This window comes from Naumovozyma dairenensis, chromosome 3 (genome assembly GCF_000227115.2).
Source record: "Naumovozyma dairenensis CBS 421 chromosome 3, complete genome".
Lineage (NCBI taxonomy): Eukaryota > Fungi > Ascomycota > Saccharomycetes > Saccharomycetales > Saccharomycetaceae > Naumovozyma > Naumovozyma dairenensis.
Genome location: NC_016481.1, coordinates 845,924 through 859,649, shown reverse-complemented (window position 1 = coordinate 859,649; position 13,726 = coordinate 845,924). Strand labels below are relative to the sequence as shown.

At 34.0% G+C, this 13,726-nt stretch overlaps 7 protein-coding genes and 1 non-coding gene across 8 annotated transcripts; 5 read left to right on the top strand and 3 right to left on the bottom strand.

Moving 5' to 3' along the window:
- Positions 1 to 85: 85 nt before the first annotated feature.
- LTV1 (ribosome biogenesis protein LTV1) lies at positions 86 to 1,537 on the top strand (the record flags this gene model as incomplete). The annotated part of the gene is made up of 1 exon (XM_003669231.1): positions 86 to 1,537. The coding sequence occupies one exon, from the start codon at positions 86 to 88 to the stop codon at positions 1,535 to 1,537; it is 1,452 nt and encodes a 483-aa protein (XP_003669279.1).
- Positions 1,538 to 1,861: 324 nt separating this feature from the next.
- MRP8 (Mrp8p) lies at positions 1,862 to 2,509 on the top strand (the record flags this gene model as incomplete). Its single annotated transcript, XM_003669230.1, has 1 exon — positions 1,862 to 2,509. The coding sequence occupies one exon, from the start codon at positions 1,862 to 1,864 to the stop codon at positions 2,507 to 2,509; it is 648 nt and encodes a 215-aa protein (XP_003669278.1).
- Positions 2,510 to 2,691: 182 nt separating this feature from the next.
- On the bottom strand, positions 2,692 to 4,725 carry NOP9 (RNA-binding RNA processing protein NOP9; the record flags this gene model as incomplete). Its single annotated transcript, XM_003669229.1, has 1 exon — positions 2,692 to 4,725. The coding sequence occupies one exon, from the start codon at positions 4,723 to 4,725 to the stop codon at positions 2,692 to 2,694; it is 2,034 nt and encodes a 677-aa protein (XP_003669277.1).
- A 444-nt stretch (positions 4,726 to 5,169) lies between these two features.
- Positions 5,170 to 6,885, bottom strand: CCT8 (chaperonin-containing T-complex subunit CCT8; the record flags this gene model as incomplete). The annotated part of the gene is made up of 1 exon (XM_003669228.1): positions 5,170 to 6,885. One exon carries the CDS (start codon positions 6,883 to 6,885, stop codon positions 5,170 to 5,172), a length of 1,716 nt encoding a protein of 571 aa, XP_003669276.1.
- Positions 6,886 to 7,140: 255 nt separating this feature from the next.
- Positions 7,141 to 7,213, top strand: NDAI0Ctrna3M. The gene has a single exon. It is a non-coding gene; the product is annotated as a tRNA-Met (tRNA).
- A 278-nt stretch (positions 7,214 to 7,491) lies between these two features.
- On the top strand, positions 7,492 to 10,146 carry VPS53 (Vps53p; the record flags this gene model as incomplete). The annotated part of the gene is made up of 1 exon (XM_003669227.1): positions 7,492 to 10,146. The coding sequence occupies one exon, from the start codon at positions 7,492 to 7,494 to the stop codon at positions 10,144 to 10,146; it is 2,655 nt and encodes an 884-aa protein (XP_003669275.1).
- Positions 10,147 to 11,092: 946 nt separating this feature from the next.
- BET4 (Rab geranylgeranyltransferase BET4) lies at positions 11,093 to 12,190 on the top strand (the record flags this gene model as incomplete). Its single annotated transcript, XM_003669226.1, has 2 exons — positions 11,093 to 11,095; positions 11,195 to 12,190. The coding sequence occupies 2 exons, from the start codon at positions 11,093 to 11,095 to the stop codon at positions 12,188 to 12,190; spliced, it is 999 nt and encodes a 332-aa protein (XP_003669274.1).
- A 198-nt stretch (positions 12,191 to 12,388) lies between these two features.
- On the bottom strand, positions 12,389 to 13,471 carry CTK2 (Ctk2p; the record flags this gene model as incomplete). The annotated part of the gene is made up of 1 exon (XM_003669225.1): positions 12,389 to 13,471. One exon carries the CDS (start codon positions 13,469 to 13,471, stop codon positions 12,389 to 12,391), a length of 1,083 nt encoding a protein of 360 aa, XP_003669273.1.
- Between the last annotated feature and the right edge of the window lie 255 nt (positions 13,472 to 13,726).

Below are 13,726 nucleotides of genomic sequence, written 5' to 3'. Positions count from 1 at the left end.
CAAATATCTAATAGAAAGTTTGCCTTTTTCCATCAAGTTAGTCCAAAAACGAATACCAGTGTATATATATTGAAAGAACTGCGACATGTCAAAGAGGTTCAGCAAGAAAAATGCCCAAAAGTATGTGGTAGTCCACAGACCTCATGATGATCCACACTTCTACGACGAAGATGCCTCTGCTCATGTTTTAGTTTCTGTATCTAATCCGAATGATGGTCATAAGCAACAGCAGCAACTACAACAACAACAAGGACAGTATATTCCCAAATTAACTACTACGAAGACTAAAGAAGATCTCAAGTTAGAGAACAAAAACGTTGGTGAAGCTGCGTTATATGGTATCAATTTTGACGATTCTAAATATGATTATACTCAACATTTGAAACCAATCGGTACTGATCCCAACGCGGTTTTTGTCCCAGCTAAATCGAGTACTGTGGATAAGAACGAGAAGAAGAAGGATATCGAGGATTTGTTTGTGGAACCAGAATATAAAGACACTAAGAATGCTCCTGTTACTTCTGTTTTCCAAAGAGGTGTTGCTAAGCCGGATTATTTGTTGCATCAACAAGAGGTCACCGAGGATATTGCCGGGTTTAAACCTGATATGAACCCAGCTTTGAGAGAAGTCTTGGAAGCGTTAGAGGATGAAGCTTATGTGGTTAATGATGATGTTGAAGTGGTTAAATCTAAGAAGAATAAGAAAGTGGTGGAACCAGAAGAAGAGCTTGAAGAAGATGATGTATTTGCACAATTGTTAGGTAGTGGTGAAGTCAAAGATGATGAAGAGTTTGAAGATGGATTTGATGAATGGGATATGGATGAAATAGATAACTATGAGGATGAACACTACCGTAAGGAGATGTCTCAATTTGATAATATTGAGAATCTAGAAGATTTACAAGATATTGATTACCAAGCTGATGTTATTAGATTCCAAAAGGAAAAGTCGAAATATAATGAATATGATTCTGATGAAGGATTAGCCAATGAAAGTGTGGCACCATCTGACTTCCAAGACGAAGAAGAAGAAGAAGAAAATGACGTGTTAGGAGATCTTCCGAATATCACAGCAAAAAACGCGAAGAAAGGTGGTAAGAAGAGAAAAGATCGTCGTAAGAAGGGTGCGATGTCTGATATATCTGGGTTTTCAATGAGTTCTAGTGCCATCGCTCGTACAGAAACGATGACTGTTCTTGATGATCAATTCGATAATGTGATTGGTAGTTATGAAAATTACGAAGACGAAATTGAGGAGGATGAAGAAAATTATAAACCATTTGACATGAAGGCAGAGCGTTCAGATTTCGAGTCTATGTTAGATGATTTCCTTGACAATTATGAATTGGAAAGTGGTGGACGTAAACTGGCTAAGAAGGATGAAGAGATTGACAGATTGAAGAAGGCTGCGGACGAGGTAAGTAAAGGTAAATTATCTCAGAGGAGAAACCGTGAACGTGAAGAACAAGAGGCCCAAAAGGCAAAGAATACTAGTTTGCACAAAGTTACCAACAGTCTAAGCAGTTTGCACTTTTGAATGATAGGCGTTGACCATAACCGTAACCATAACCACGCCATAGTTCTCAAAACATAGTCATAACCATCACTAAAAGTGTCAGATCATATCACTTTTTTGTGTCAAAAAAAACCAGGAAACTGAAAAAAGGCGCCACTTGAAAAAAATAGTACGTAAAGTAAAGTACGAATAAGGGAAGGGAAAAAGGGAAGGAGGGAAAGAGATCTCGAACCCTTATTACTAGACAATATATATGTAAAGGTTTATAGAGGACTCAGCATTGTAGAATAGAAAACCATATTCAAGAACAAATACATACATATATCTATATCCATCTCGACAAAAATGACAACTGAATTAGAACAATTGAAGAAAAAAGTCAACGATCTCGAAGCACTTGTCAAAAAGCAGACGTTACTTATCTCTACAACGGGGAAAAACGTCATGCAATTACAGTTGAATCAGCAACGCAATGACGTTCAAAAGTTTGATGAAACTTTCAATGCCAAGAATAATGTTCCACCAATTGATCCTACCGATTTCGCTACTAATGGAGACCTAGTCGAATTAGTCGCTGAATTGCAAGGGGAATTGAATAGAATCGAGGAAAGATCAATAAGAAGAGTCGTTAACTCGACTAAGTTGGATGGAAATGATACGTTGGCTCCTATGCCTAATCCCGATGGGGAAATCCCATCATTGGAGCAGAAAGATTGGTTCCCTATCTCTTTATCTGATTTCGAAAATATTCCAGATGTGAAATTATACAAGTTGGCTAAATTTTATGAGAGGTTACCTGAAAAGGTGAAGGAAGAAGAAGATTATGAAAATCTATTGAAAAGGCAAAACGAAACGGTCCAAATTAATGATTTAGATGAAAAGGAGATCATGAAGGAGTTGAAGAAGTTCTCTGAAGAGGAGATTAATGAAATGTTTAATGAGGTAGCAAGATTTTTAGGTGTACGTTCAAGGAGAGGTACCAACATATGGTAAAATTTTTTTACATAAACACAGTTTTTTGATACTAGTTAAGTATATATAGTCTATGTATACCAACTAAAAAAAGCACATATGTTATTCCATCTCTATGCTTTTTCCCCTTTCAACTTAAATATAATCTATACAGTATAATATACAAAATCTCTATTAAAAAATGCTCGAGAAAATAAAACAACTTAAGACCTTTCATTATTTCTATGCCTCTTGTATTGTTGAGAGTCTGCTGATCCGTCATTTTCTCTCTTGGTTGAAAAAGTACCCTTAGGTTGTAATGGTCTGCTATCTGGGAATATTTCCAATTCTTGTTCTTTAACAAGTCTTTTCCAATCACGATTCTTTCTGACATATAGTTCTAAATTCCAGTTTTTCCAAACTTGTCTACCATACGTACTATTCTTAACTTTTTCAGATTCACTCCTTAGAGCATTAGCAATACGTTCCTTGTATAATGTCAATTTGGCTGTAAATTCCCATAATTTATCCATTATATGAGAAGCGTATGCATTACATGCCATATTGACAACATCTTTACATAACACATTCAATAATTGTTTCCTTTTAACAACTTTGACTCTCTTAGTTTGTAATACATGTTCAACAACATGAGAAAAAACACCATGATAACACATTTGTGATAGTCTTTGTTCTGGTAATTTCAACATACTATCTATGGTAATCTCCAAGAATTTATCATCATAATCTATTAATTTTTCAAGGAAGATTGATCGCCTTCTTTCTTCTGCTGTTGGCCAATCATCTCTAGTGTTACCCAAAGTAGATGAACTTAAATTCAAACAACTTTCTAATATATTCTTTTCTAATGATTCTCTTGGATAATATTTCTTCAATAATTGTTCAATAATATCATCTCTCAAATAATTATCTTGTTTAATACTGGAATCAATGATAGTAGTACCAAATACCATATTGGAATTCAATAGCATACTTAATTCAGGAACTACAGCATCCAATATTTCTTTAACTTCTTTACTTTTCAAATGTTGTAGTAAACTTTGAATAACGAATGAACCAGTCGTATCTCTCTTAGCCAATTTCAAAATACGATCCTTCATATATAAATTGTAAAGTCTCTCCACGTATTTGACCCTGGCAAAACCAATAACATTTTCCAAGAAATGAGATCCCACAGGATCAGATAATAAATATTCCATAAATGCTTCCTCTTTAGAATCCTTCTCATCGTTAGTATTAAATACTAACCTCCAAAATGACCGGTCTCTATCGAAAATACCTTCCACTTGAATAATCAATTGAATGACAGGTGAGGCAACTTTATCCACACAATACTCTCTAAATTTAGTTACCTGAGTCATGGTAATCGCGGAACGTGATTCTGCATTATTGGTGAAATCCTTGTATAATGTGTTCACTAAATTACGCAATTCATTTTTAAACGATTCTGGAGTTTGGTAAACTTTATTAAAATCTTCATTGTCTTTAATATTAATCATCTTCCTAGCAATTTTGGATTTCTTGGAACGAACAATAGAATTATTCTGAGTAGTGTTTGGTAAAACTTTAGAAGAAAGAATTAATATGATCAATCTTAGAACATGAGATGCATATTGATGATTCACCATATCTTTCAAATGAGGTTTCAATTCATTTAACATGAACAAAAATAGGTTTTCCATAGAGACAAACACTGCCCCATCATCATTATCATTGTTATCAGTATCAAAACTTGGAGTCAATAATTCCTTCTCAACAAGTGCAGTACTCCTCACTAAAAGAGTCTCCAAAACATGAGAGGCATATTTATGACAAGCCATATTGAAAAATACACCATTGAAAGCTTGAAATAAAGTTTTCAATTGAGTATCATCACATTCCAAAATAAGACGTTCCATTAATTTTGAACAAATTTGAGATGTCACCAATTTCAATTCTTTACCCTTAGCTTCATCTATAATACTACTGATGAATTGGAATTTTTCATCGGGGGATTCGAATGCGTCTAATGATAAGGTAGATTCTGCTTGTTTGAAATATTCTAATTCTTCCCTGTCTAACACACCAAAGAACATTTGTTGGTTGGAATGGGAGGACGAGTCAGTCTCTTCATGACCATTGGTATATTCTTCTTCTTGGTGGTTATCTTTATCCTCATGGGAGATTGTTGATGGATGGAACTCATCCTTTTGTTGCTTCTTCAAAAGCTTTCTACCTCTAGATTTAGTTTTAGCCATATTTATTTCCTCTTTATTCTAATCTTTACGGGAAGAAAATGGATCTTAGAATTTGAGTTTGCTGATAACTTATTACCCTAAATATGATAAATTCTAAGTAGAGATCTGATTGTTTAAATTCTATTTTATTGTATTGAGGTAGCTAGCTAGCTCATCGCTAAATCTGCGGAAGTGAAAAGTTTTGTTAATAGAATAATTTTTCATATCGCGGAAAACGAGACCATACATACATAAAAATTCAAGAGAATGAAAGGAAAGCATCTAGATGTTGGAAGGAGGAGCTATACATACAACAGGGTTCATATAACTTGTGATGTAATATATATGTTATACGTATATAGTCTAATGTATTAATGAAAGAAGTAAATTAATTGTACAGTGATGTAGTATTTGTATTGTATTTGTATTGTAATGCATTTAAGAAACAACGAGATTAGAAATTAATTAATCATCTTGATCCCAATTACCAGGTCTTGGACCTTGTGGTGGTTTTGGACCACCAGCTTTCTTGGCCATGATAATTTGGTCAATAGATAACACAGTAGTGGCTGCTTCAGTAGCTACATTAATGGCAAATTTCTTTGTAGCCAACATATCATACACACCATCTTCTCTAATATCTTTAACACCTTCTGATGTTTCTCCCAATGTATCTATACCCTTAAACAGACAATCATTTTGAGATGATGGTTCATTAGCTTCATCATCAGTCATAGTATGTGCGGCGTATAAATTTGGAAGAACTTCATTGACATCTAAACCAGCGGTTTCTGCTAAAGTACGTGGAACCACTTCGAATGCAAGGGCAAATTGTTTTATAGCTAATTGTAATAGACCTGGAGTCTTTTCACCGAATTTAGTAATTCTTGAGACTAATTCAATTTCAGTGGCACCTGCACCTGGCAATAGTTTACCACCTGATGGTTTCATTAAACCCTTAATAGCAGAAACACCATCATCGACGGCTCTTTCAATGTCATCTAGATTGTTCTGTGTAGCACCTCTTAGGATGATAGTAGCGGTCTTAGAAATTTCATTAGATTCTTGTTTGAAAACGGTAACTCTATCACCACCGATTTCCATTGTCTTCACAGTTTCCACGACACCTAATTCTTCAGGTGTTGGAGCACCAAGCCTTGGTAATGGTGTGGCACCACAAACACGGCATATTCTTCTCAATTCGAATTTACTTGGTACCTTTAGGACTAAGATACCGTAACGGTTTAGATAATGTAAAGCTAATTCTCCCACACCGGCACCGGCAATAATACATTTAACGCCCATGTCAGCAATTTCCTTCATCATGGCATCGATTTGCTTTTCTTCACCTTTAGAGAAATCCATCATTTCTTGAGCATTGTGTAACAAAACGGTTCCCTTAGTTTCTGTATTTGCAATATCTAATGGACAAACAAAGACAGCGACTTTATGTTGTTCACCACCTTCTAATGATTTAACATGTCCCTCTGGTTCACGATTGAAAACCATCCCCTTAATGACGGTGGAATTACTTAGGGAACCACCCATAATCTTCACTACTCTAATGGAATCAACATTAAAATATGGATTAGTAGATTGAGAAGTCTTAGGTAAGACATGAGACACGGCATCTGCAACCAGATCACTTAACAAATCCTCAAATCCGAATTGTTTTGAGGCAATAACAGGTTTAATTATTTTGATCAACTGGCTTTTATCATTCTTATCAACGATATCATCTACAACTAATTTATCTAATTCTTGCAAAGTGAAATTTTTAGCCATATTATAACCTTGAATAATTTCCACTGCAGACAACCCTAGCGCGATCAATTTTTCACAAACGTTCAATAACTCACCAGCCAAAACCATAACCAAATTAGTCCCATCTCCCAATTCAATTTTTTGTTGTTCAGTAGCCATGACAAGCACTTTCACAGCAGGATGGACGATTTCCAATTCTCTCAACATGGTAGCGGCATCATTAGTGATGGTAATCTTACCCATGTGATTAACGATGATCTTATTGCGACCACATGGACCCATAGATGTCAAACACATTTGATGCAATTCACGGACTGCGGCAATGGATTTGTTGATTTGTCCATCTGCGTTAGAGTAACTGTTGTAACCTTGTTTGAAAAGTCCTGCGTTTGGATTTTGGGGCAATTTTAAAGACATTATTCCACGCTCTTCTTCCTGTGAATCTTCGAGATAGCCAAGTGTATATAATCAAACTGAATTTGCTTCCTGTTCAACTATCACCACTGTCATATATATATTGCATTGAATCTAATAGTCTATATTTATGGTATATTGCCACTTTCATTTCGTCAAATTTCTTTTCCAAATTTTCATCCCAAAGTAATTTATTAGCACATGTAGTGAAGAATAGAATACCATCTTCTAAATAATCAATTTAAAATGTAAAATCAAGCTTCTGTAGCTCAGTAGGAAGAGCGTCAGTCTCATAATCTGAAGGTCGAGAGTTCGAACCTCCCCAGGAGCAATTTTTACCAAATTGTCAAACCCTTGTTTTTTTTTTTGTTAAGGGAAAAATAAACAAATACCGTATTATGTATTATAAGATCCAGCAAGACACATCTAGAAGATAGGTGAAATAGGATGGACCAGAACACAAGAAGCAGAGAAATAGCTAGTGGTTCTTTCTCGTAACGTTTCATAACTTGTACTGCGGTATCGCCATTTTAATTTAACCTCTTAGTTTCTTCTTAGTCTCTTTCTTTAGAACTAACTGACATTTTGGATAGACAACAACACATAAGCATGATATCCGCATCTCTGGAATATGATCCCTTTGAAGATATAACGTCATTATTCTCTAGCAAAGACTCACTCAATGACATAGATGTTATCTTAGAAAGAACACGAAATTATAAACTGTCATTGCAAAAGACCATTACAGAGAACAATAGTAAAACTAAGTCCCAAGATGGAACTGAGAATGACCCTATAATAATGGAAAAAGTATTTAAGGATTTCGTCGAAACACAGACAATATCAGCAAGAACAGAAGCTACAATTTCCAATTTGACTCAACGTATATCATATCTGGACAACGGTAAGAATAATATTACTAAATCATTGACCATTTTCCAAAATTTGAAAACTTTAGTGGATTCATATTGTCAATGTAAATTACTAATCCAATCCAATTCTTACATTGAAATGGTATCTCCTTATAGAATCATGTGCTCTTTAGCAGAAAATACCTTTATACCATTCAAATCTGTAGACGAAATTAATAGATTATTAATATCAATATCAAGATTGAAGAATGATACCGTGGAAAAAATTAAATCTTCATATTCAACTTTATTCCAAGGGAATTTCACTTCTCCAGTGGAAATAAATCGTTTAGAAGGTCAATTAAAGAATGGTGCGAGTGTCCTCGTGGATTCAGATTCTAACATGAGATCAAAATTTATAGATTGGATCATTGATAAGAAATTATTATATGAGTTAACTGAGATTTTTCAAGTGGACGACGAAGCTGGTTCATTAGAAAACTTATCAAGAAGATTCATTTATTTTAAAAAAATACTGAATAATTTTAATACGAATTTTAATAATTCATTTCCTGATGATTGGAAAATCCCGTCCAAATTAACATTGCATTTCCTCAATTTGACAGCAAGAGATTTGAAAATTCTACTGAAAAGAGAATTGCATGATAAATCTACCTCAGCCTCCTCCTCCTCCTCCTCCTCCGCAAACGCGTCAAACTCAATTGATCTGTTCATGAACGCATTACAATCCACTTTAGATTTTGAAAAATATATAAATATTAGATTCTCAAATAAATTTAAAGATGAATCAAAGAAATTAAGTGGCTGTTTTGAACCATATTTATCAATCTGGGTATCACATCAAGATAAAATCATGAAGGATAAAATGATTAATTATTTAAGTAGCCCCAAGATATCATCTTCTATCACTGACTCATTAATCGTCCCATCAAGTATTGATCTTTTCAGAACTTATAGATCCATTTTATCACAAACTTTGGAATTATTAGAAGGCAATAATAACGAAAATACAGATGATAACAAGAACGGTAATAGTAACAGTATTTTATTAACTTTGGCAATTTTTTTTAATAAGTGGCTAACAGAATACTCCATCAAGATTTTAAATCCCTTAATATTACCAGATAATATAGAGATACCAAATAAATTAGAATGCTCTAAATATACAGTCTTATTAATTAATACTACTGATTATGTCTCAACCACCATAAGTCAATTAGAAGATAAATTATCTGAATTCAGTTCCTCACCGGATCGAATTTCTCATGTTTTTGAAAAGACCAAAAATACTTACAATGACTTGTTAGCAAGAGCCACAAATTTATTAATTTACCGTGTCATAGCTCAAGACATTTCCTTTGTTTGGAAAGAATTCAATAACGTAGATTGGATACATGTTAGAATGGAAGATTATAGTCGATACATGACTACGTTAAGAGATACATTAATTACTCCAGACAGTCGTGATGACAACACGGATGATAATGATCATGAAACGAAACGAACAACTTTGGAATACATCATCTCATTGTTTAACAGGGACGTTTATAAATGGAATTTCTTAGATAAAATCATTGAGTTAATAGCAAATGATTTCATCACTAGGATAATTAAATTATTAGAACCGCAAACACCATTCTTGATAACGAACACAAACGTAATTAAAAAGAGGAAATATGATGTTCAACATACTATTACCATAGGAGAACAATTATTATTAGACATTGAACTTTTAAAATTCACTTTACACTCATTATCGAATTGTATAGTTAATGATAGAAGTGATGTGAAGACCTCATCATCAATGACCATATCTACATCGAGGAAAAGATTTGAAAATCACGTAGATGTTAATGTCGAACAATTATTATCATTTGTGAAATTATTAGTGGCTCCATTGAATTCACCTGATGATTACTTCGAGACTTATAGGAGACTTTGTCCTAATAATAATAGAAATATTATTTGGGCTTATTGTTTTGTCTTAAAGGGTGTTGAATGGGATTTACCCCTATGGAAGAACTACTTCAGTTCATTCCATCTTGGACTTGTCGAAGAAGTGGCGCCAGAAGAAGGTAATCGTGGTGACCAGGAGAAGAAACAGGAGAAGACGAATCATGCTACTAATAAATATTTCATATTCCAATGGAATAAGAAATTATTATTTGATTTTGAAAGAAACTTGTTACAAATTAATGAACCTAATTGGGTCAATTTTATAAGGAATGATTTAAACATTAAATCACCACCACAGACGACAAACTCTAGAGCGGCAATGTCTAACCGAGGAAGACCAGAAACTTTTCGAGGTTCAGAAGACCAAGAAACTAAGAAACCATTAAGTGTCAAGGACTTGATGTCAACTACCCGGTTTTTTAACAGAGGGTTATAAACGGATTTCTCTTTCTGAGCATATATCTTGATTCCAAATTCCACATTGACTGAGGCCATTCAAACTGAGAAAGGCATAGAGTGTGTTCAATCTGCAATGGAACTCGACTTAATTTTCTTCATCCCAAGGCATGCACGATTTCTTGGAATTGCGAGACATAAGGCAAGCATAAATAATAATGAACTTACGATGCCGCATAAAAACTAGTTTGAGAATATATCAATTATATTATCATACATTGACCGGCCCATCTGTCTGAATATTACCCAAATTGATCGGAGCAGGTGTATCATATGTGCGTTGGGATCGTTACGACGGTTATCATATACCATTTCAATGCATGCTCATGGTTATTCAATAAAGAGTATCCTTTTACAGATGAGATTCAAAACGACATTGCATAGGCATTCAACTGGTCAACGCTTTAGTTGTGTATATATTACACACCTATAGTGCATACTATATTAACCTGACATCGTCGTCAATCAAATAAAATTTGAACTCATTATTAAGGGATTCATGTGCTAAGCTCAGCCGCCACATAGTTACTAGAGGAATTAAGAACCACTAGAAAAGGCCTCACTTTTGATCAGTATGCCTGAAGAAAGTCAGATTATTTGTAGATGGCTTTCATTTTTTGGAGTCGATAACGAATGCTATATATATATATATAGTTAATTGTACATAATATTTTACTCACTATCACCGTACATACTATTTTTTCTGGTTCTTTGAAGTTGTATATACATCTATATATGTTTTCAATTCTTGTTGACATCAAAGCTTCTTTCTTCGTGTTTCGCGTTTTTAGGATAAAGTATACTGTAAGATATCTGACTTTAACGTAACCTAAATGGCAAAGATCATTAAAAGAGGAGTAATATATAAGGCACAACTGCTAAGAGGACGTTAAGAAACCTGCTCAAAAGGAACACCTCTCATAAAAATGGTATGTTTCTAATCCGTTCTTTCAAAAGTAAGAATTTAATTTGTATTTTCAATAGACTAACGAATCTTTTCATAACAATTATAATGAGTGGATATGTAGCATGGTACTAAAAGAAAACAATGGAGTAAAGAAGCATTAAATCGTAAGAGATTAAATGATGTGAAAAAAATCAAAGATTACAGAAAACTAGTCGATAAGGTTTTAACGTTGAAGGAATCACAAGTGTATGATTTAAAATCATTGAAATCCACTACCGAATTGTTAGAGATCAATCCTGAATTCAATACAGCATGGAATTTTAGAAGAGATATTATTGATAATATTCGAAATGAATTGGATTCCGAGTTTTGGGATAATGAATTGAAATTCACTATGAAGACATTGAAACGATTCCCCAAAGTGTACTGGATTTGGAATCATAGGGTTTGGGTTTTGAGTCATCATGTTGATTCCTCGATCAAGATATGGCAGAAGGAATTATTTATTGTTAATCAAATGCTAGAACTCGATAGTAGAAATTATCATGGTTGGCATTATAGACGTATCGTTATTCAAAATATGGAAAGGCTAGGAAACAAGAGTTTAAATCATCAAGAGTTTCAATATACGACGGAGAAGATTAACCAGAATATATCTAATTTTTCAGCATGGCATCAAAGGGTTCAATTAATCAGTATGATGTTTGATCATGATGAAATTGCTAATAAGCTAGACCTCCTTAAAGATGAATTAGATTATATTACAAATGCAATGTTTACAGGTGCAGACGACCAAGCTGTATGGGACTATATTTGTTGGTTCATTGAATATGACAATGTTTTTAAGACTTTAGAATTAAAGGAATATACCAAGATGTTAAATGACTTACAGACCAACATTGTTATGATTAATGATGATGACAAAGACTTTTCTGGGAAGGAAAATCCATGGTGCTTAAAGGTTTTAATTCTTATAGAAAACTTGCAATGTAAACGTGGTATTAAAAAGAGTGATGACGTTTTGAAATCCAAGGAATGGCTTGCAAAGTTAATTGAAGTTGATCCCTTAAGAGCAAATAGATATAGGTACTTATTGGACTCTCAATATCATGAATAGAATGATGCAGTTTGATAGATGATGTTGCATATATTTTATATAGAAAAAAGTAAAGAAGTAATATGTTTTCATCTAAAGTTATGTGCACTTATGCTGTATTTTCTATATGCTTTTATGTAGTCTATATCTAAAACAAATATAGGTATGGTTATAACGTTACATGGGTGGCCTTACTTTATTCTACCTCAGCTCGACCCATCATTTTTTCAATGAAATCACTTCCTGTTCAATTAAGTCTTGAGATAGGACATATCTTTTCTCTCTAGCCATTTTGAATTCATTTTGGTTAATATTCAAGTAGGGATCCGCATCCACTATCTCCTGTTGGAACTTGGATGTATTGTTAGTTATATCTTCCAATCCTACCTCGGAGCCTGCTCTTTTCTTCAAAGCCATAAATTCATTAATGCTTATCGGTGGAACGTCGGTGGGTAAATTGTCCTTCAAATCACAAAGATCAAAGGTATTAATATAAAAATTTAAAATATCGAAATAAGCCTGTTTAAAAGATAACTTCTCCACTTGCAAATTAGTAAATGTTTCCAATTTGTTCCAAATCTCCAAATCTTGGCCATATAATTCAGTGGCCAATTTCAAAGTCGCTAATGCTATAACATGTTGTGGGATTATCAACAATAAATCCAATTTAAACACATCATACTCAATGATCCAGGCCAGATGACAAATTTGGAAATGGAAATTTAACTTCTGACCAAATTTAATTATGAATTCATCAATATGAATATAATTATTGATTCTATAGTCGAAAGAACAACTTTTCAAAACTTTCAATTCAAGATTGAAAATCCTCTTCTTCATATTCTCTAATTCCACTGCGGAAGACGGCGACGTCATGGGTAATGGTTTCCCATTCCTTAGGACGAACGAAAGGTTAACGATATCATTGATCTTCGTAATGGTTTCTACTTGTTTACAACTTAATATTAGACAACCTAACGCTAATGTATATGTAAGTTCCGTCTCAAAGGGGTGGAATAGATGATATCGCTGATAATAGTATATTGCTGTCTCTAATGTTTTCCTGGGGAAGCTTAAATGGACACATAAGTCTGAAAGGTATCTGACTATGGTTAGCTTCTTGGAGTTGTATGATCTGTGGTCTGTGATTGTTTTAGATTGTAGTTTGGAGATTTGTCGCCTAGTGAAATATGGTCTTGAGAGGTACAATTCTGATTCGAATGATGCTAGGGATGACGATGATGGTGAAGAAGAAGATGATGTGCCTGGTCGAGATGTTGTCGTGGTAGTGCCTGGTGACATGATTGCGCTAACAAAACAAAAATAGGAAGCAAGAGTATAACAACGTAAAAATAATGACAGCAACTTCCTCTCTCTCTCGATGGACCCTTGATGGATAACCAGAATTAACAGTGTCTACTTCTCGTTCCACTTGCGATATGGACCAATATAATGTAATATAGTTCCTAATAGTATGATGAACTTTCCAACTTCTTTGAAGAGGGCTGTTTATTATTACCCGGGCAACGTATTTTTTGTTAAAATGAACATTTGACA